Source organism: Engraulis encrasicolus, chromosome 19 (genome assembly GCF_034702125.1).
Source record: "Engraulis encrasicolus isolate BLACKSEA-1 chromosome 19, IST_EnEncr_1.0, whole genome shotgun sequence".
NCBI lineage: Eukaryota > Metazoa > Chordata > Actinopteri > Clupeiformes > Engraulidae > Engraulis > Engraulis encrasicolus.
This window is the reverse complement of record NC_085875.1, coordinates 48,516,251-48,538,362: the sequence shown is the minus strand read 5'-3', so window position 1 is coordinate 48,538,362 and position 22,112 is coordinate 48,516,251. Positions and strand designations below refer to the sequence as shown.

The 22,112-nt window shown below is 41.8% G+C and overlaps 1 protein-coding gene across 1 annotated transcript; it reads left to right on the top strand.

Annotated features, from left to right (window-relative positions):
• Positions 1-704: 704 nt before the first annotated feature.
• Positions 705-21,555, top strand: hhipl2 (HHIP-like 2). The gene is made up of 12 exons (XM_063224274.1): positions 705-1,038; positions 4,564-4,703; positions 5,065-5,260; positions 7,482-7,798; positions 8,666-8,809; positions 10,200-10,409; positions 10,623-10,762; positions 11,309-11,435; positions 12,092-12,237; positions 12,526-12,607; positions 18,259-18,341; positions 19,417-21,555. The coding sequence occupies exons 1-12, from the start codon at positions 709-711 to the stop codon at positions 20,958-20,960; spliced, it is 3,459 nt and encodes a 1,152-aa protein (XP_063080344.1). The 5' UTR covers positions 705-708; the 3' UTR covers positions 20,961-21,555.
• The last annotated feature ends 557 nt before the right edge of the window (positions 21,556-22,112 follow it).

The window sequence follows — 22,112 nt, the reverse complement described above, 5'->3', positions numbered from 1 at the left end:
TTTCATCTGTTAACAATATAGGATCATGTTAGATTTATAGTCTTGTCTTCTTAGGTCTTACTCTCACTATTTAAGACACACTGGGCACGTTTTAAAGTCACACATATTTAAGTTTCTTAAAATCTCACCATACATATACTGTATACATATAATCTATGTATACATATACATATATACATATACTGTACATATACATATACATATACATATACATATACATATACATATACATATACATATACATATACGGCCTATACATATACATGTATATAGTACATGGTATATATACACAAGCTTTGCCATGGCCTTGCCATGCCATGATTGCAATTGCAACAATGTTAAGTTAATTGTGCCTGACAAATAAACTTAATAAATTAATAAAATAAAATACTGAATAAAATAAACTCTAATACTGTAGCACTTATTTTGTTGACTGTTTCAGCTTTACTTCTGGGTTTTGTAAGTACTACTGAAAGTACAAAAAATACCACGGTGCAATAGCTTTGGGTTATCGTTATCCCCTTTTTATCCTAGTCTCCGAAGTTAACAGGTCACGCTACGCACGCACGCACGCACGCACACTTCAGGCTTCATACGCGCTCGTGCGCACCACATAGGCACAGAGAGACAAGCGCGCGCACTCACATGCAAACACACATGTCTGGGGTTTGTATATCTTACCCGGTGTGTGTCTATGCAGACAGCAAAATGACTAAGGAGGAATCTCATGGGATCCAAGGTGCGGGTTTACGCAGGTCTCGCAGTGACCAGAAGATCCACGCCACGACCGCAACTCTAGCCACACTCACTGTTTTCACCTTGGTGTTACAGACGTCTTGCCATCCACAGTGCTTAGACTTTCAGCCACCGTTCAAGCCTACCACTCACTTGGAATTTTGCAATCACTACGATGCATTCGGATGTTGTGATCAAGATACGGACAGCATCATTGCGGAAAGGTACTGGGACCTGATGGATTTAGTTACCGATGAAGAGTATGAGCGCTGTGGTGATTTACTGAAAGACGTTATGTGCCAGGTAACTAATTATTTGCTATTTGTTGTGTGCAGCAAATGTACAATTTCGTTTGTTTTTTTGTCGGTGCTTTGTTGTTATACTAGCAGCCCCCTTTCTCCCCTGCATGTCTGTACACGTGTGCGTAATTACGCACGCGTGTGAGGGAAAAACCTGTTATATGATTTTGCCAGTATTGTTAATTAATGAGAAATAATTGAATGGGATAAAAAAATATTCATCATTTCAAAGTACAGTAAATTATCGGTGATATTTACCTGTATGTTGGGTACCCTACCTGCTATGTGTTCAATCGTTTATGCTATTCAAAAGGCTATTTTTTATTTTTTTAGACGGCTGTGAGCTTATCATATGTTGTAGTCTATAACTGGAACAGTTGACAATTTCCTGGAAATAATCAGATTCCTCTCTTGATCTGCACACAAGACAGGCTCATTTTCACCTTCGTTAAAGGTGCGCTGTGTAGGATGGTGGCCAGAGAAGGTATTGCAACTATACTGCTCATTGAAATTGTGCTGCCTCTAAGACCCCCACATTTGGGCTTGCATGCCCACCCACAGGGACCCCGGTTCGAGTCCGGCCGGGGTCATTTCCTGATCCTCCCCTGTCTCTCTGTCCCATTCGCTTCCTGTCACCATCTTCGACTGTCCTGTCAATGAAAGGCATAAAGGCTCCCCCAAAAAAATATATATTTTTAAAAAGACACTGTGCTGCCTATTGCCAAATTGTCATGAATATTTACTAAATAGTAGCCTAATATTTACTAGTATGACCATAAGGAAAGTACGTTTTGCCATTAATATCTATTTATCTCCTGGAAATTCAAAATGGTGGAGGAGATCCACCTTTTTATGTATGAAAAGTGGAATTTTCCCAGTCAAAAATAATACTTAGAATTTGGTGGTGGTGCAAGTATTTGTGAAAATTTTAACATTTCACAATTCTTAAAAAAAAAAAAACTGCTAACAACATTACACGGTGCACCTTTGAACTAAAGTCAGCACAAGTTTCCTGAAAACATCTTGCATACATTTCCAAGTGGTACATTTTCAAGTGGTACATTTTTAAAGTTCATTTTACTCAATATTTTTATCAACACTGGAATGTGAACAACTATTGAACACTGCTTGCACCTGGAGCCCTGGAGCAGAAAGTGTGAGTAATCGACTTGCTGTTGTTGAGCTGAAATTATGCTGGCCATCTGAAAATGTTACTCTTACGTTTGACTCCACTGTTAGACTCTCATATACAAGTCTTTTATAAACGATTTAACTCATATGTCATATCGTGAATATAGGCCTATAATTAATTCAATTATTATTTCTGATGCACAGACACTTTAGGGGGCAGGTGCTTGAGGGCGAGAGAGGGGCATGTGGAACTTCCAGCTGTCTCACTAGGCCATATAGGCCATGTATTATATCAGAGCATTATTGTCACATGCTTTTCATTATCAAGCATGATGATCATTTCAACATGGACCAGTACATTGAGACAAAAAAGGACATTTTTTTTGTACAGCAGGGCAAAGGGGCAGGTGCTTTAGCACCACCTCTTCTCTATCTGTGCACGCCTATGCTGATCTTGATTGTTTCTGTGGCAGTGTAGTGCAGTGCATCTAGGCTGAGAAGAGGACCCAAGGTGTCACTTACACCATCTGTTGGATAAAGGTCATTTAAATAGGCATAGGAGAGGGATGTCAAACTCCAATTCACAGTGGTACAAAATGAAAGTCTCGGCCGAACTCTTATATCATATGTATTTTTTTTAAAGATGGATAGAGTGTGCATGCACGTACAAATAGTCTCAGTAGGAGATATCACCATTGATGTACTTTTTTGTGCCATTGTACTGGATTTTACTTGGCCTAAACTCAATGGTGTATGTGGGCCAACTCTTGCACACATTTGAAATGATCTTGAGGGCCAAATAAGGTGACCCCTGATTTGACATTGCATCTCCAACAGTGACACAAAATTTGGCATAACAAGTTATCGTCATTATTGTTTTTGGTGTAGCCTACATTGGTGTAGAAATGAGGTAAGTTTCACTTTAGTAAAGCCCATCCCACTAGATCCTTACTTGTCTGCTCCAGACAGGCTCTTAGAAAAGAGAGGTGTATTCAGGGTCGCCGTAAGGTGAGGTAAAGTGGTTCTCAAACTGAGGGTCATGGGTGGGGGACTGGGGGTACTAAAGGGGGATCCCGGACAAAAGGGGCATTGCCTTAAAACAGGAAACCCCCAGTTTAACAGCTAACACGTAACATCACACGCAACAGTATTCACTTGTATGGTTAATAGATGGATTTGTTGTCCTGTAGATTTCTAGCAATATTAGCGGACTGGGGGTACTAAAGGGGGATCTCGGACAAAAGGGGCATTGCCTTAGAACAGGAAACCCCCAGTTTAATAGCTAACAAGTAACGTAACTCTGTAATTTGGTTAGCAACAGTATTCACTTGTATGGTTAATAGATGGATTTGTTGTCCTGTGGATTTCTAGCAATATTAGCGGACAGACAATTGAAGGAAAATCTAGCATTATTAATGGACAAAAACAATTTGTCCATATGGTTAGATTTTCCCGCTAATATTACTAGAAATTCATTGCCAAGACTATGGTGGGTGGGGAGTTGCAAACATATTCTTAAGCCCAAAAGGGGGTCCCCGCTGAAAAAGTTTGGGAACTACTGAGATAAAGAAAGTTGGTAATAGGCCCAACAGTGTAGTGGGTTATAATTATATAGTCTGTGTTGGGGGGCCTCAGAGATATAATGACCGACATTATTATTATGAGGATGGAGGCCATACGGATATCATGTTCTTTTACAAGGCACAAAATGGTTAGTCTGACTTTTGCCTCCTGGCTATAGAGTTCAGTCAATAGCAACTTCCTGCCGCTGACTACAGAGCCTCTTAACAGGCATGACACTTGTTTGATTTTATTCTCTTTTCCAGACTATTTTCAAAGGTGGTAAAATGAGAATAGCCAGAACCTCACTCCAAACGTATAAGGTTAAATTTAAGTTTGTATTGTGTTTGTTTGTTGTCTTCATTCAGTAGTTGTGTTTTTTGGGCGTTGTAGCCTTTATTGAGATAGACAGTAGAAGATGGTGACAGGAAATGAGTGCGAGAGAAAGATGGAGAAGGGAAAGGATATGGTCTTGGCGGAATCGAACCCAGGTCCCCAGTGTAATGGTACAGCGCATTAGCCCCGAGCTCCCCCCCACTCATTTTGTAAATGAGTGGGAAATGTTATGCTAATATTTTATAGGTAAGATTTTTTTTGTCAAACATTCAATTTTTAATAAATAAAAAATACTCTTTTGAAAGGTTTGTATGTCATATGTATATATGTATTATTTGTATATATTCCATAAAGCATTAATAAAACTTAGTAAATAAAAAAATAAAAAAATATTTGTTAATGTTTTGTTCATCATTGCTTATCTATTAACCATTCAAGTCTTTATAATGCTTTTCATGCATCCCTTATTATAACGTGTTAACAATCATTTTTGTCTTGACAGGAGTGCTCCCCGTACGCAGCCCACCTGTTTGATGCTGAGAATCCCTATACACCTGTACGGGAGATCCCCGGCCTGTGCTTTCCCTATTGCCAGCAGCTCCACGCCAAATGTGGCTCCCTGATCAGGCACCTGACGGACAGGTCACTTCTGCAATTTAAGCACTCAACAGCACATCCATCTAATTATTGATTTATTTATTTCTCTAAATCCTTGCCTGGAGCACTTGTCTGCTCGTTATTTTCTGTTTTTGTTGTCCTTGTTTGGATTTGTCACTGTCTTATGTTAGTGTCATTAGTATTGCGTTGTTTGTGCAAGTGTTTACTTTATTGGCGTGGGTATTGTACTGTTTTGTGTACGATTTTACCACTTTTACCTGCAACCAAATCTACCTTGGGGTATAAATAGTCACCTTACCTCACCTCACCTCACCTTACCTTACCTTACCTTACCTTACCTTACCTTACCTTACCTTACCTTACCTTACCTTACCTTACCTTACAGCAAGGCCCTGCAGGAGGCTTCGGCCAAGGGCAGCATCACCTTCTGTAGCCTGGTTGACCTGCCCGACAAGGACTACTGCTACCCCAATGTGCTGCAGAACAACTACCTCTCCACCAACCTAGGCAAGGTCACCCAGGACCCCACAGGGTGTCTTCAGCTCTGCCTGACGGAAGTTGCCAACGGACTGAGAAACCCAGTATGTGAGCATTGCATAGCATTACCACCAGACATAGTCACATGTGAGATAAGGAGGAGACCTGCTTTAAATCCCGTAGGCCGGGGGGTGTGGTTTACGACGACGGCTGTTTATTGGGCGTTACGAATGTGTATCATTTGGCATACATAGTCATAACTAATCCTGTCAGTTGTATCTATTCAAACTAACTGTAGTCATCGCCTTTCCACACTTCCCCGCTCTCTGATTGGAGCCCAAGATCTGGTCCCCTTGCTGAGGGGTAGATTCTATGCTGTCTTTCAGATCGGAACAATTGTGCAAAGCAGCATGGGATTTCCCAGGCTATAGCATTGGTGTTATTTGGTTGGGGATTAGATTTGAACCAGGAGATTGTGTCTGTTTATGTTTTGTTTTTTTACAGTAAATATGTGTTGTAATTAGGACCAGCTGCTGCCTGTGTTTGTTGTGACTTCCTGGAACTATTTTGGAACTAGCCTACACTATTAGCTCCATGAGTGCCCATCTTTGTGTAAAAATGGACAACAGAGATCAGTGGGATTGGTCTTACTTCCATGGCTCTGGTTAGTATAGGATCAGAGGGTTGCAGGTTCGAGTCCCAGCCATGTTAGTAGGTACAATGTGTGTGGCCTCCCTACACATACACATACAGTAAATCCATGGCTGAAGTTGAGCAAGGCACCTAATCCCCCACTGCTCCAGGGGCTGTAAACAAAACACTGCATTTACCTTGCAATCAGGAGATGTTTATGCCACATGATCTGGGTTGAAAAGAAACATCTATGTGGAAACTTCTTGAAGAATGTTCCCAGGAATCAATACAGTATGACTGCCTCAAAATGTTCTGCCGAAAGGATGGCAAAAATGTATCTGTGCTGATCCAAGTTATTCTGATAGCAAACTGTATAGCCTATTATTGGTGGGAAGTTGCCTCGCCAACATCTGTAACATTGCATCATTGAGCAGTAACAATGCTGCTGTAAGAGTTGCTTACAGTACTGTGGGCAGCTGTGGTGTAATGGATAGGGAGTTAGAGTGTAGATCAGAGGGTTGCAGGTTCAATCCCCACCCTTACCAACCCCTTCAAAGGTGCCCTTGAGCAAGGCACCTAACCCCACATTGCTCCAGGTACGGTAACCAATATCCTGTAAATAACTGTAAGTCGCTTTGGATAAAAGTGTCTGCTAAGTGTAATTTAAAGCCATGTCATCATTTTGAAAGCAACAGTGATGGACTCACAAACAGTCAGATAACCAGACGTAACAGTTGGAAATCAGGGATCTCTACGGACAAGGGATATTCTTGATTTCACAGCCAATTTGTCATTAAAATAATGACATGTTTGGCCTGAGCAAAGTGGGGGTTCTTTTATTGTTACCAGGTGGAAGACATGGGTCCTGTGCCATAGAAATCTCATAGAATCCCATAGAAGTCATCCTAAAATTGCACCATTTCATTACATTATGATACTTAGAGGCAAAGCAAATTGCAGTAGCAAAGGTACAGAGTACAGACCAGGGTTACAGTCCCTGGAGCAATGTGGGGTCAGGTGGCTTGCTCAAGGGGTCCCTCAGCAGAGTGTGAATACTTCTTACTGGTGCAGGACTTGAATGTGCAACCTTCCACTCATTATCTTTTGAGGAGACAAAAACGAAGAATTTTACTCTCCTACACACCTATAATGAGATGTAATAAAATAAATCTTGAATCTTGAAGGATCTTGCAGGTGCTCATAAATATTTTATGACTTTGTCATTAAGTGACAGTTGGTATTGGTACAGACACAGCCCTAATAATTTCAACTTTTCATTACCATAAGACGTTTATGACATTGACATCATGTGTGTGATTCGGCCATCACTGTGTCATGACACTGTTGTGACACTATTATGACCCTGTTGCGTCATACGTATGACGCCAGTGTCAAGTAAAGTGGCCGTTTTTCAATGTCTAGTGTGCACCCTTCGAAGTGTTTCAGCCTTCGTAATCACAGCCAGTAATTGGATACTCTTTGGTGAACTCTACGGAGTGTCCAATCACTGGCCGTGACTAATTAGGCTGACACACTACCAAGGCTCATACACTTGACATTGGGAAATGGTGACTGTTACCACATTTTTCACCATTTTGCAGGTTCTGATGCGGAGGATTTTACTCTCTTATACACCTATAATGAGATGTAATCAAATAAATATTGGATCTTGAATAATTTCCCTCATTGCAGGTGCTGATGCTCCACAGCGGCGACGAGACGCACCGCATGTTTGTGGCGGAGCAGGTGGGCTTCGTGTGGGTGTACCTGCGGGACGGCAGCCGCGTCGAGCAGCCTTTTCTGGACCTGAGCGGGGAGGTGTTCACCACGCCCTGGCTTGGGGACGAGAGGGGGTTCCTAGGCCTGGCCTTCCATCCCCGTTACCGCAGCAACGGGCTGTTCTACATATACTATTCCATCATCGTCCACGGCAGCCTGGAGAGGATCCGCATTAGTGAGATGAGGGTGTCTGCACAAGATATGAACAGAGCCGACCACAACTCAGAGAGGTTAGTTATTATAGACACACCAACACACGCACGCACGCACACACACACACGCGCACACACACACACACACACACACACACACACACACACACACACACACACACACACACACACACACACACACACACACACACACACACACACACACACACACACACACTGTTCAATAGTAGAATTTTATTACAACAGGACTATAAACCAACAATTGATATTGGAAACTATACGACTATAATGTATGCAGTTTGAGGCTTTAGGTCGTCAGATTTCACAAAATAAAAGTAAATGAATCCTGTTGTCAATCTGTTTTTCTTATCAAATGAATTCAGTACTGTAGCCATGCAGTAGGCTTACATGGCCAGGTCTAATGTTGCCTTGAAGATCTAAGTCGGGATTCTTGGCCCTCCTCTGCTTGCCGGATTGGGCATGGCTTCACGCTTTTATGGTTGCGCATAAAATATAGAAGAAAACTGGTATAATGTTGCTTGATCTAAGGGCATGTACGCCTTTATGTCTGTGTATAATATTCATGAGACCTGGTGTAATGTTGCCAGGATGTGATGAAGATCTATTGTAAGTGGGGAGTCTTGGCATCTCCTCCTTACTTGATCGGAGGGCATGGCTTTAGGCTTTTATGGATCCATACTGTATATTATATTTAAAAAAATATGGTGTAATGTTGCTTGATTGGAGGGCATGGCTTTATGCCTTTATGTCCATGTATATAATATTCAAGAGACTTGGTGTACTGTTGCTTGAATGTGATGAAGATCTACTGTAAGTCTTGGCATCTCCTTCCTTGTGTGATCCAAGGGCATGGGTTTATGCTTTTATGACTGTGTATACACTATTCTATGATCTCTTTTCCAGAGTTATCCTGGAGATCGATGAACCAGCTGCGAACCACAATGGTGGACAGCTGCTCTTCGGATTTGATGGATACCTGTATATATTTACAGGCGATGGCGGGAAGGCCGGAGACCCCTTCGGAAAGTTTGGAAATGCTCAAAATAAGTAAGGATATTGCACCATCAGGCCCGCCGACAGGGGAGACAAAGGGGTATGTAGTCTCGGGCTCAGGGAAATAGGGGGCCCGGAATTGGGTCTCCATTGCATTGTATGTATTGGGAAGGGCCCTTTCAGATGTCTTTTTCCTGGGCTCAGCAAAAGCTGCCAGCGGCCCTGTGCAACATATACCGTAGAGAGTAAACTTTGTATTAAGCGCTCAATTCTCTAAAAGTAAACGTAACTGGGTGTTCATTCTAAAAATCAATTTATGAATTCAAAAAAGAAAGGGCAGCACTCCTGTCGTGCCTTATTTTTGAAGTCATACATTCAGTGAAATTATTCAGATTGACAATTGGCATTCTGAAATACTGTAGCTTTTTTGTTCATTCAAGGGTTCAGGTCATTCAAGCGTTGACCTGATCTGTTAACCCTTTAGCACAGAGCCCCTGTCAAAGCGTTATTGTCATCAAAAATGGTAATGACCAAGTCTAAATCAGTTACCGTACTTAAAGTGGTACTGTCCAATTTTTGGAAATAAGCATATTTTACACCTCTCCTTGAGCAAAATGATTGAGTTGTAGGCTGCTTTTCTCCTGTACTTCCTGCCGTTCTCTGAGTATGGCAGTGCAAATTTTAACTCCAAGCTAGCAATTAACATTGAGTCCTATGAGACCAGCTGGCGGCTAACTGGTCTCATAAGACTCAATGTTAACTGGTAGCTTAGAGGTAAAATGTTCACTGCCATATTCAGAAAACGGTTGAAAGTACAGGTGAAAGGTATAACTCAATCATTTAACTCAAGGAGAGGTGTAAAATAAGCGTATTTCCAAAAACGGGACAGTATCACTTTAAGACTCTGCATTGTCATTGCAATGTTGTTATGATGAAATGGTTGAGTGTTTTCAGCAAAGAATGAATAGGCCCGTCGATGGGCCCATTTGCAGTAAGAGGCTCCACCGTTCTGTTCAGAGCAGCTTCTTCTGCTTGTCTTGATTTAAAATATAGCACCAATACTGTAGAAAAAAAACTCAATGCCTTTCTTTTGCATGTATTGCTGTACAGTAAAATTCTCATGATACACAGTGTTCCACCAAAGGAATGCTGCAATTGTCATTCAGAATACTTTTAGTACCATTCTATTACACTGCAACGGCATTACAAAGAGCATTTAGTAATACATTATGGTCACTACTTGGTCACTACCATTCTGGTAGCAGGGCCAGTTTATAACAGGGGCTGTGTTTTAACAGTTTAAAGTGCATCATGCACAATTTAAGTAAAATCATCATTTTAATGACAAAATAAAGAAATGCAATCCAGAATATAACAACAATCCTATCTAGAGTAAGTAGAATATTACTGCTAAAACACCAATTTTCTCTCTTTCTCTTGCAAGGAGTGCTCTTCTGGGTAAAGTGTTGCGCATTGACGTTGACGTAGACAGCAGCAGCAGCGACACTAACAATCACAGGGCACCGTACAAGATCCCACCCGACAACCCGTTCATCGGGCAGCGTGACGCGCGGCCGGAGGTGTACGCGTACGGCGTGAGGAACATGTGGCGCTGTTCCGTGGATCGGGGAGACCCCGTCAGCGGCCACGGCAGGTGTGGGATATCAATAATTCAGGCAGGCAAACATCATTCGGTGAGGTCTGCAGAATTGAAAGCCCTTTAGATATGCTAATTCCCCCATCCCAGGCCTAGAGAGAGAGTTTTTGGCATCTCAGTGTGATGTTTCTTGTTACTTGAAATCTCACCCTCATATAAAAATCCCAAAAATACAAATGATATGTAATCTGAAAAACATGAACCACACAGGGGCAGGATCATCTGCGGAGACGTGGGCCAGAACCGATATGAGGAGGTGGACATCATCGTGAAGGGGGGCAACTACGGCTGGAGGGCCAAGGAGGGCTTCGAGTGCTTTGACATCAAACTGTGCCACAACTCCTCCTTGAGTGAGTGTCCCCTACCAGTGCATATAGCAACAACCACTTTGCCCCCAAAATTGGGGTCTCTTAAACTGAGATTGACTGAAAAACGTCATAAAAAATAATGAGTTACATTACAAAACATATATTAGTTAGTAGATTGTTATCATTATTATTATTTATTTAGAGCCTCCAAACCCTTAGCAGCGCCTTTGTCAACCGGCAGGGAAGTGGGGCTTAGAGATGGGATCTCTGGCTCTTTGATTTGATCCGGATCACAGTGGCTCATTTCATTCAAAGAGCCATTCAAAAAAAACTAGTCCTTTTAGTGAAACACAACAAATTTGCATTTATGCCTCACTCATGCAAGGGGGCAGGCCCCAATGGCGCCTGAAAGGGATCTAAAAGATTTTTTAATATTTATTCGGTATTAATAAGCTGGCATTTTGACTATACTGTATATTCTGGCTATAACTGACCTTTAATGTTGAAGTGGTTGGATCAAAATATATGTCAGAATTTGAAAAAAAATATTTTAGATTAATACAAACCACTTTCCTCTTCAATCTCCAGAGGACATCCTTCCCATATTTGCTTATGGACACCACATTGGAAAATCAGTAACGGGCGGTTATGTATACAGAGGGTGTGAATCCCCAAACCTGAATGGACTGTACATCTTTGGAGACTTCATGAGTGGGTATGTTAACCTTAACGATCTGCCAAAACACTTTGTGTTTATGATACTGTTTTATGACTGTTACTGTAGCACAGCCCATTTGCATAGATCAATAAAGTTTAACAATGCTTGATCCTGTTTCACAGACTCAGTATTGGAAAGCCTAGAGCCTTTTTTAAAAAGTGCAAGACACACCAGAAGCAAGGCAACGCTATTGCTATTGCATGCAAAATTGCACGTCACAGACAAGTACAGTCACACATGAGCCTAGCGTGTTTGCCAGCTACTACTGTGCAAGAATGCAGTGGAGCTTCCATCCAGACACAGTAAATCAGCTGCGCCGGGAAGAGCGATAGGTCTCGACTTGACACTGATTGGCTCTTGCCCCTCATAGCCGATTGATGGACCTTCAAGAAGACAGGGGAACCGGGACACTTGACACGGGGACGAATTATGATTCTATGGGCCCCTGGGTCAGACAACAACCCCCCCCCCCCCTAATGTTGGTTTAGTGTAGAATTTTGGGACGCATAATATTTTTAAAACTTATATTGATCTTGTAGTGGCTTGGGCTTCAGGGCCCCCTTGGGTCCGCTTGGCCTGGGCCTGGGCCTGGGCACAGTAGGCCCGGTAGGCCCGTGCACTAACCTGTCCTTGCTGCCTCTTGTCCCTCGTAGTCGATTGATGGCCCTTCAAGAAGACAGGGGAACCGGGACCTGGAAGGAGAAGAGCATATGCATGGGAGACACGACGACCTGCTCATTCCCTGGCCTCATCAACCACCATCACAAGTTCATCATCTCATTCGCAGAAGATGAAGCAGGTCAGGTCAATAGTAGTTGCTTTTTTATTATCAACAGTCATGGGTGACCTGGATTCAGAAGCTATAATGCAGTGCCAGATATTCCTGATGTCATGGTGTTGCTTGTCCAAATGGGGCATTTGAGAATGAAACCAGGTCATTTAGAATATGTGGCACTGGATTTTAGCTTCTGAATCCAGGTTGCTAATCAATCACTGATTCATTATCATCAAGTAGTACTGCAGTTGTGGGTGTGAATAGTTTATTTGTTTTACATTGCTCAAATAGTCTCTCCTCTCCTGTTTTCAGGTGAACTGTATTTCATGGCTACCTCATATCCAAGTGCCATGTCTCCTTTTGGAACAATATACAAATTTATGGACCCCTCCAGGTATGTTTGTAAAATCTATTTTGTCTATAAAGGTGACTATAAATCATGTTTTAGCACAACACATTTCATAAAACAACATTGCAGATTATGGAATAGGCTTTTAAAGCATATGTGACAGAGACATTATCCAGTCGCAGCATGAGGTGGGCATAGTTATAAAGTATTGTATATGACAACGGTTAATTAAAAAAAAAACATACCTTGGCATTGTAATGCGGTTCAAAGTCTCGTAGGTGATTTTTTTGTTGTGTAAATCTCTATTATGAAATAGGCCTATATGAAATGGAAAAAGTGATAAAATAGACCTTCCCATTGCCATGCAATTCAAAGTCTGTTGGCTTTGAGTTGTTCTGTGGCGTTTATATAAATCATAAATCTGGTGCAACCCAAAAAGTCACAAATACACAAAAGAGACACAGTGAGCTCAATAATGCTGTCACATGAGGCACCACACACACACACACACACACACACACACACACACACACACACACACACACACACACACACACACACACACACACACACACACTACTGCTGCTGCTGGCCTGCTCTAGTAGGTGAGTAGCTCATCATTCCAGGGGGCTCAGGTTAACACATGTCTTTTATTAAAGATCCTGGCTCAGTGCTCAGCGCTCAGCATAAAGCGCTTGTTAAAAAGCACAGATGGATAGTTACTCACACAGCTCAACCAGTGTAAGGTCCTGCGCTCCCATCATCCCTATTTATTGTAACTCAGCTTCCTTTAATACGTCTTAATTTGAGTCGTATCATAACATTATTGTGTTGTAACAAGGTTGGCTGTCACGTAAAAAAAAGAAGTCCTCTTAGACTATATGTCATCTTACCTGCAAGACAATATGCTTCTCTTCTTCTGTTGCTGCTGCCTCTCATTGGAGTAATTTGAGCACATGGTTTACATTCCTTTCCCTCAATATCTTGGAATGTCAGCTTCTAAAGTCCTCTGTCAGGCCGTCTTTTTGTCCTTGGCTTGAAAGCTATACGTGCCCTCTCTCAGGGTGTCATTAATCTGACGTGAATCTGAGCAATGTGTTTATCATTTAGTGGTTTACTACTAAGGCTACCATTGGCTACTAAGTTAACTTTGGAGGAGACCTCATTGCTAATTAGAGGAGAATTCCTGCCAATTTCAATATGCAGCTGTATTGATCACACATGTCGGTAGAACCCAACACCACCATTTGTTCAGCCCATTGATTGTATATTTACCTCCGCCAAGGAGGTTATGTGATCGCCTGGGTTTGTGTGTTGCCTGTGTTTGTCCTGCACATTGTTTGTTGTTTGCACGTTGTTGTGCCTCGTAGGCAAAAAAATATGCTTATTCCCTTCTGTGGCTGTTTGAGCCTAGGCCTATACACGTTGGTCAGAATCATTATGCTATCCCGTTCACTAACAGGCAACAGCTCTATTCGAGTGTGATTACAAATCTTTCTCAAAGCGGGCTGAGGTTTAGTTTACCTGTTGCGCACACCGCATATCAAGGCTACACGGGACTGTTAAAATTGCACACTAAACAACCATTTTGAGAGGGATGTCACACTTAATGCTGACAATATGCTGTAGGCCTAATTGCACTTAACTGATCTTTGAAATGTGAGATGAGATAGCCTAGCTGTGACATTTTAAATGGTAATAAAGGCATGCTGCCAATCATCAAAAATGCGTATAACAATGTGACCAATAGCCTATGTAGCAACTTCTGACCTTCAATAAGTGTATTGCGCAGTGCACAATATAGCAAAAGTTCACAATTCTTGGGTTGCAGTTACGTCAGAATCCCCATCACGGGAGCGCGCGAATTTGAAATGGTGGACTACCTGGGCTTGTGTTGGCAAAGTGCTTGGTCATGCTATAGGTAGTCCACCATCAATACCACAATCACAGGTGAACTAAACAGACCACAGTTAATTAACACATTGAGTACCGACGACGTAATAATGCGTCTTTCACGCCCATGCGTTGTATACCAAAACGCAAAAATACGTTTTTGCATTTAAATATCATATTTTGAATCTACACCCTTCAATGGACAATATATGTGATTTTGGTAGCTCTGTGATGGACATAAATGACAACATTTGCAGTCCAAAGTTGTTTGATTGTTATGATGTTTGAGTGTTATGATTTGGATATTTTAATTTAACTTACCAAGATGTCTGGATGCCAACCCATGTCGCCTATCGCGCTGCCTGCATTGATTTCCCTAGTACGGTCACTGTAGCATGTGTTGTCTCTGACTTCACGCAATAGGTAAACACCATTGTATAGTGCCTGGAGTATCTTGAACTTTCTGGACTTGCTAGACCTTTACCAGATCCTTGGATCCAAATGGCACCCGATATGTGATTGCAGTAATGCGCTCCGATTTGGACGTTTGATCGCCAAAAAGATAAGTTTCTGTGTCTTCCTGTATGTGAGAAGCCAGAAGCTAGCATGGCTACATATCATGATTCCCTGATTGTCGCTCCCAACGCAGGACGCTCCCCTGTCGGCTCGCTCCCACTAGCCAGACTATCGATCCGGGTGGGACTACACGTCCGTGAGTGATAGAAACACCTGGGACTACACGTCCGGGAGCGATCTCAGTTGGGAGTGTCCATCTGCCACCGCATATGATTCGGATCGGATGGGCTAGGCTACATCTAAGCATCATATCATTTGGATTTGTTGTCAATGTTGGGCTATTATTTCGGGAGTCATCGTGAGCTATTTTAGCAAATGTCTCGCCCTCTGCTTGTGTGCAAAGAGTTTGTGTTCAGTCCACGTGAAAAACGGGGATTTCAAAGGGCATCGATTGCTGGTGTCGTAGTGTGACAGAGCAGGAGGTGTGCTGCCGTATTCGTGAATCGTGCTATGTTGTTGTTTCCCTAGTAGCCCACGATCGGTAGCGTGTATTGTGTCTGACTTCACGCAATAGGTAAACACAGAGACCATTGTATATCGTGCCAGGAGTATCTTGAACTTTCTGGGCTTGCTACCTAGACCTTTACCAGCTCCTTGGATCAAAATGGCACCCGAATTGTAATTGGAGTAATGCGCTCCGATTTAGAAGTTTGATCGCCAACCAGATAAGTTTATTTGATTATTCACCCCTATGTTGAACTGTCTTCCTGTATGTGAAAAGCCAGAAGCTAGCATAGATGGCTACATATGGATCGGATGGGCTACATCTAAGCATCATATCATTGGGATTTGTTGTCAATGTTGGGCTATTATTTCGGGAGTTATCGGGAACTATTTTAGCAAATGTCCGACCTTCTGCATGTGTGCAAAGAGCTTGTGTTCAGTCTGTGTGAAAAACGTGGATTTCGAAGGGCATTGATTGCCGGTGTCGTAGTGGTTTAGAGCAGGAGGCGTGTCTTGACGTGCAGGAAGATGTGTGTCAGAGCTAACCTTGCACCAAATTGTGATTAAAACCAACTCATCCCCCTTCAAACTCGTCACATTCTGAAGAAGCGCACCCTTCACAAAAACCTCAATATCTCCGATTGTAGCTGAATTCCATGGATACCCACTTCGGTTTAGCGTGGGTTTACTCGGCAATAAAAGCTCGTAGAGACACACAGTTTTCACCTACTAAGAGGGCAGCGTCTCCACTTTCAAACGAGTCATAACATATTTCAGTGGCCCTATCACATAATAAGCTGTGAGTCTACAAAAAAACGTAAAAAAGGGCTTAGAACGCTGGTATTCTACGACATAATTCCGTGAGCACCGCCGGTATTCAATGTGTTAAGGACATGGTAGGCCTAATTATAAAAAGGATAGAATTTGGTTACAACTTCACTGTCGAATTCTCTGAATACACTAATGGTGTGTATAAACCTGCATAAATGACACCAAATCATTGCACAAATGTTGTATGTGTCTAAAAACAAACTGAATGTCCTTGGTGGAGGTCTGCACACTCTGGGTGCATTTCTAGTCTATATATTTGTTCTAATGCAGAATCAATGGATAAGCCCTTTCTGAGATCCTGGCTTCTCTAATGGGGGCATGGGGCTTTCAAAGTCTTCACATACAGCACTCCAAAAGACAGTATAATTGCAAAAGTTATGACAGATTCAGGGCTCTAAATTAACTTTTTTTCATCACCAGGTTAAATGTTAATGCCACTAGGCGTAGGTGTTAATCTTACTAGCCAAACACACACTCACTAATGGGTGGCTAGTAAACTGGTCTTTTCTACCAGCCAAACTGACATTTCACCAGCATTTGGTGTTAATTTAGAGCCCTGGCTAGGTTAGCAGACACTTCACCACACAGCGGTACGTAAACAAACCATGCCCCCATGACAATAGCCAGGATCTCGGAAAGGGCTGAACCGATAGGCCTAGAGCTATGGCTCTGTGCTGAACAAAACAAAAAAGATCTATATTTTCAGGTACTGACAAGTCAAGGATACAGTAGACTGAACAATACATCTACATATTGAAAATGGACAGGATATTCCTTTAAGCCTCAAGTGCATCAATGAATAGTTGACATAATTATAATGTCCTGCAAAATTGTGGCATGTTGTAAACTAACGTCTTTGATGTTTGATGATTTGATGATATCCAATGGCCTTGACTCCTTGACCTCTATGACCTTCTGGTCATTTATAGTCAAGTCACAAGTACCAAGATGTCAGTGGTCAACATATCATGCAAAATTGCTTGTACCTTTGCAAAACTACTTGAAGTTTGTATGACGATTTTCATTATTTAAATGTCCAGTTGTCAGGACTTGAATGAATTGTCAACAAATTGCCCATAATCCTGCAAACGTGTCAACTAATGCATTTCATCATTCATGTCCACCGGCCAATGACTTTGACTTCTCATGATCCCAATGACCTCATAATTAGGTCTAGTAGTTTAATATCCAGCTATCATGGCGTCAATGAACAGTCAGCAAATTGCATAATCCTGCAAAAGCTGTCATCTTGCCCGTGCAAGATATTTCCCTGCATGCTTCACCCCCATCAACAAAGCCTTTTACTCCACTTATCATGTGCACTGATCTGCTGAGCAGATGCTCCATCTCACTCCATAATTATCAAACCATCCTCCCAGCTGCAAGCCATTCCCACATGATACACAAGCAGGCAGGCACGCAATATGATTCCATGGGACCCTGGGTCAGACAACAAGAAAGGGCCCCCTCCATGGGTGTTGCTAATCTGTACAATATTTAGTGTTTCTGGCCAGATGTTAGAGACCCTATTGTTATTGGGGATTCAGGAGCTTGTCCCCTTTCAGTACCTCCCTTTACTCTTTCTTGGGCCCCTGGGTTTGGGCCCGGTAGGCCTGTGCTATAATTTATCCTTGCATGCAGGCATGGGTTTAATAGACAAGTGGAAAGAAGAATCAGCCAAAGTTTTGGGGTCAGTCATTGGATTTCGAGCAGCTTTTGCTATAATCTTTGATTTACAGTCAGGTGACATGATCAGACTACGTGCTACGTGCTCCGCAACGCGTGTGTGGACGTGGCATGGGTGACTGTCCTTTCACAGACAAACACTTTTCCCATTGTTATTAAGTAATGAATCTTCCTGTGTATTTTGTCCTTCTGTGTTCTTTTTCTTTTCTTGTTCTTCTTCTTCCTCTTCCTCCTCTCCTTCTTGTACTTGTTCTTCTTCTATGCAGGAGAGCACCTCCAGGAAAATGCAAATATAAGCCACTTCCAGTCAAAGTCAGAGGCAAAAAAGTGCCCTTCAATCCAAGAGAACGTAAGTCTCCATGGCTGTTTTTATTGCTTGGCGAGTTGGACCTATAGAACTTATTTTATACTCTAAATAGTGAAAGATAAATAGCCTATCATTGACTAATTCAGCCGTATGCACATGGGAGCATTTAATGATTTTCACAAATGTGCACACTCCCTATGAAATAACCCCTAACGATACATGAATAAATAAATAAACACAATAAATCCACCTTAGAATATTTTAGGGAATCCAAATGGGCATAGAATCAGCATGGGGACAGATGCCGAGAGAGGATATCATTGGATGGTAGTAAAATACAAGTCCAGGGTTAAATGTGATATTGTTGAATCTATGTGGTGTTGTTGAACTACAGGCCTTTCTTATTATTAGTTGCCAAAGACTAGGACCATGGCCCAAGTTGACATTCGTAAGGAGTCTAGATCTTAAAGTCCTTACATAACCTTTAGTCTGACTGAAAATGCCATGAGAAGAATGAGTGACTAGAATAGCTCAGTTGGACTTACAATTCGACTGAGAATTTGAGTGTTCATGAGTGCATTATTATTATAGATACTGCCTGATAGAAGGCTGTCTGCTTACTACCACAAGATTGGCAATACATGGAGTTTACCCATATGGACAAAAATGGTTAAGAACTTTTAAGAAATATTTGTATAAGATATATATTCCATGTATGATTTACTCCTTTTGATGTTTTCTCATACAGAATTATTATATGAGCAATTATTATATGAAGCATACAAAGAAAGTAATTTTATCATACACATTATTTGTAAATTTGCCACAAAATGTCTGTTTTCACTGTCATATAAAAATCTTTTAGAATTTGTAAAACTTGTACAACATAAATTACTATTCTGCCACATCCCGTGTGTTAAAGTATTTCTTAAATAGCTCCTAAAGTCTTTAATGTGGCAGGACACAAAAGGTCAACTATTTCAGGTCAGATTTAGTTTACAGTACAAACGTAGGTCTATATCGAGTCAATTTATGTAGCCTTAGATTTCTGAAGAGAGCATTGTAAAGGAAGCACGTGCCCTATTCTGTGAAATCTAATTTTATCCCTCTGTTTCAGTAACTGTGCTGGACGTGAATGAAAAGCCTACAAGACCTCCACTTAAAAAGCCGAAAAAATTCACAACCAAAGCACCCAGAACAAGTCAACTTCAAACCACACCAGTCATTACAAGAAACCCAGCAACTAAGATCAAAACTACAGCACTCCCTAACAAAAACAGGACCAAACTAACTACCTCTTCAAATGCAATATCTATGGACCAAACTGTGATCAGGAAAAAGCTCCCAACAACACCACAGAAAAAGCAGAAGGCAGTCACAACCAAAGGACAAGTGGCAAGCTCGCGTGAAAGCAGTCAACATAGTTCAAGCAATAACATATCCGTAAATAAGAACAAAACAACATCACTTCTCATGGAGAGTAATACTTCACTATCTACCTCTTCAGATGCAAAATATATGAACCAAACCACCTCCAAGGAAAAGCTTACATTGTCACCACAAGAGACACTCACTATTACAGAACCCACAACAATAAGCCAACCTCAAACCTCTCCACGTATTACATATACCACCATCCCAGTATCTCAGACCAAAACGGCAATACTTCCAATGGACAACAACACTTCATCAACGCACTTGTCAAATGCAACATCTACTAACAAAACCCCCTCCAAGAGAAAGTTCCCAACACCACCACCACAGAAAAAGCAAATGACAGTCACACCCAAAGCACAAGGGACAAGTCCATATGAAACCACACCATTTATTACAAGTACTTCTTTCCCAATATCTAAGACCAAAACTACACCACTTCCTATGGGCAACAACACTTCATTGATGCCCTTCTCAAATGCAGCATCTATTAACAAAACCACCTCACAGAGAAAGGTCACACCACCACAGAAAAAACAGAAAGCAGTCACACCCAAAGCACAAGTGACAAGTCAACATGAAACCACACCATTTATCATGAGTTCTTCTGTCCCAATATCTAAAAGCAAATCTAAACCACTCCGTACAGATATCAACACTTTACTAACGACCTTCTCAAGTTCAACATTTTTAAACAAAACGGTCCCCAAGAAAAAGCTCACATCACCACCACAGAAAAAGACGAAGACAGTCACAACCAAAGCAGAAGTGACAAGTCAACATGAATCCACTGCCCTTCCTGAAGGCGACATTCGTTCAGCAACTTCGAAGAAGACAAGTGCTTCACCTCCGATGAAGAAGGACACTCTGCTCTCCACTTCAGCAAAAGCTGATGCAAACCAGACTCTTTTCAAACACAAGCCCCTACGGCAAGTGAAGAAGATCACCCTGATGAAGGCCAGCGCAAAGCTCAGAACTCCCAAGGCCAAAGTGCCCACACGCACCCAGAAACCTCCGGCAAAGAAAGGGACGGCACAGAGCAAGACAAAGACAAAGAAGATTCCAGCAAAGAGACTTAACAATGGACAACCTTCAAAGCAGAGGGTGGTAGCAGAAAAAAAGAAAAAAATGTTCAAAAAGGCTGAAAAGGGACCTCTTAGATCCGTGAATGTGAACACTAAAAAAATCACCAGTCAGAAGCAAAAAGGTGAAGAAGTGCTCCGGTGAAGGTGAAGGAAATGCAGGGAATATTTAAATTCTAAACGGAATACTGGCAGTGTTCGGTTGTGCACGAGTCATGTAAACCCTTTATTCATTCTGAAACGCTCCTCCACACATGTGGATGTAGTGTAATATTCCAGAGCTTCTTTTAAAACAAATACTGATATTAGTCTGATTGAAACCGGAATACTCCAGACATTTACAGTCACTCCACTCTTTGGGCGCGTTTACACAGACACCTTTCATTTAAACGGGTTTAAACAATACATGTTTACTATGCATATTTAATAAGTTTACACATTTAATCGGTTTTAAAGGGCCCGTGAAAGCGCAGGTATTGATTCTATTACCTGTCATAGTCTGCTTATGCCCAGTACTGTACTGTATCATGGTTCTCAGTTTGCCTGAAAGCAGAAGGTTCCTAATCTTCATTTTGGAGTCTCAGGCGGTGGTGAAGCAATAAAATGTGCTTGAAAAAATGTACTGTATGTGTCATGAAAGAAAATCCTAAAATTGGCAGCCCAACTGAAAGTAACAGGAATGCACAATATTGTTGTAAATATAACATCTTGAGAACAAATGTGTTGCACTGCAATTATGCCAAACCAATAAAAGCTAAAATATGTTTGAAAATGACTTAAATAAGACATTGATTTGATCATCTCCTGTGTCAAATGTCTCTGTCTCTGTCTGTCTGTCTCTCTCTCTCTCTCTCTCTCTCTCTCTCTCTCTCTCTCTCTCTCACACACGCACACACGCACACACACACCTAAAAAAAAACCTTCAAGTTTCAAATGTAAGCCATTTGCTGAGCACGAACGTAAATAATACACATTTTGTCTCCCAGGAAATGTCCAAACTACCTTCTGCATTGACCTCCAACCACTGCAGACAACCCCCCTAGATCAACATGTCAGTTTGAGATAATAGCCCCCTGTGACAACGCTCGCTCGCGTCTTGTGGTTGGGGGCATGAACAGGTAAGCATGAGGGGTAAAACCTTAGTCCCTTTGTGTTGGTGCTTTAAGAACACGTCTGATGCGGTGAGCATTCATGACGGCTTGCATCCTGTTATTATAACGCTAAAGACAGGCTGGGACGAGGAGTAGGATGAGGCTGGGACAACCCTGAGGGCGATGTTGAAATCCCTCCTGTAGCC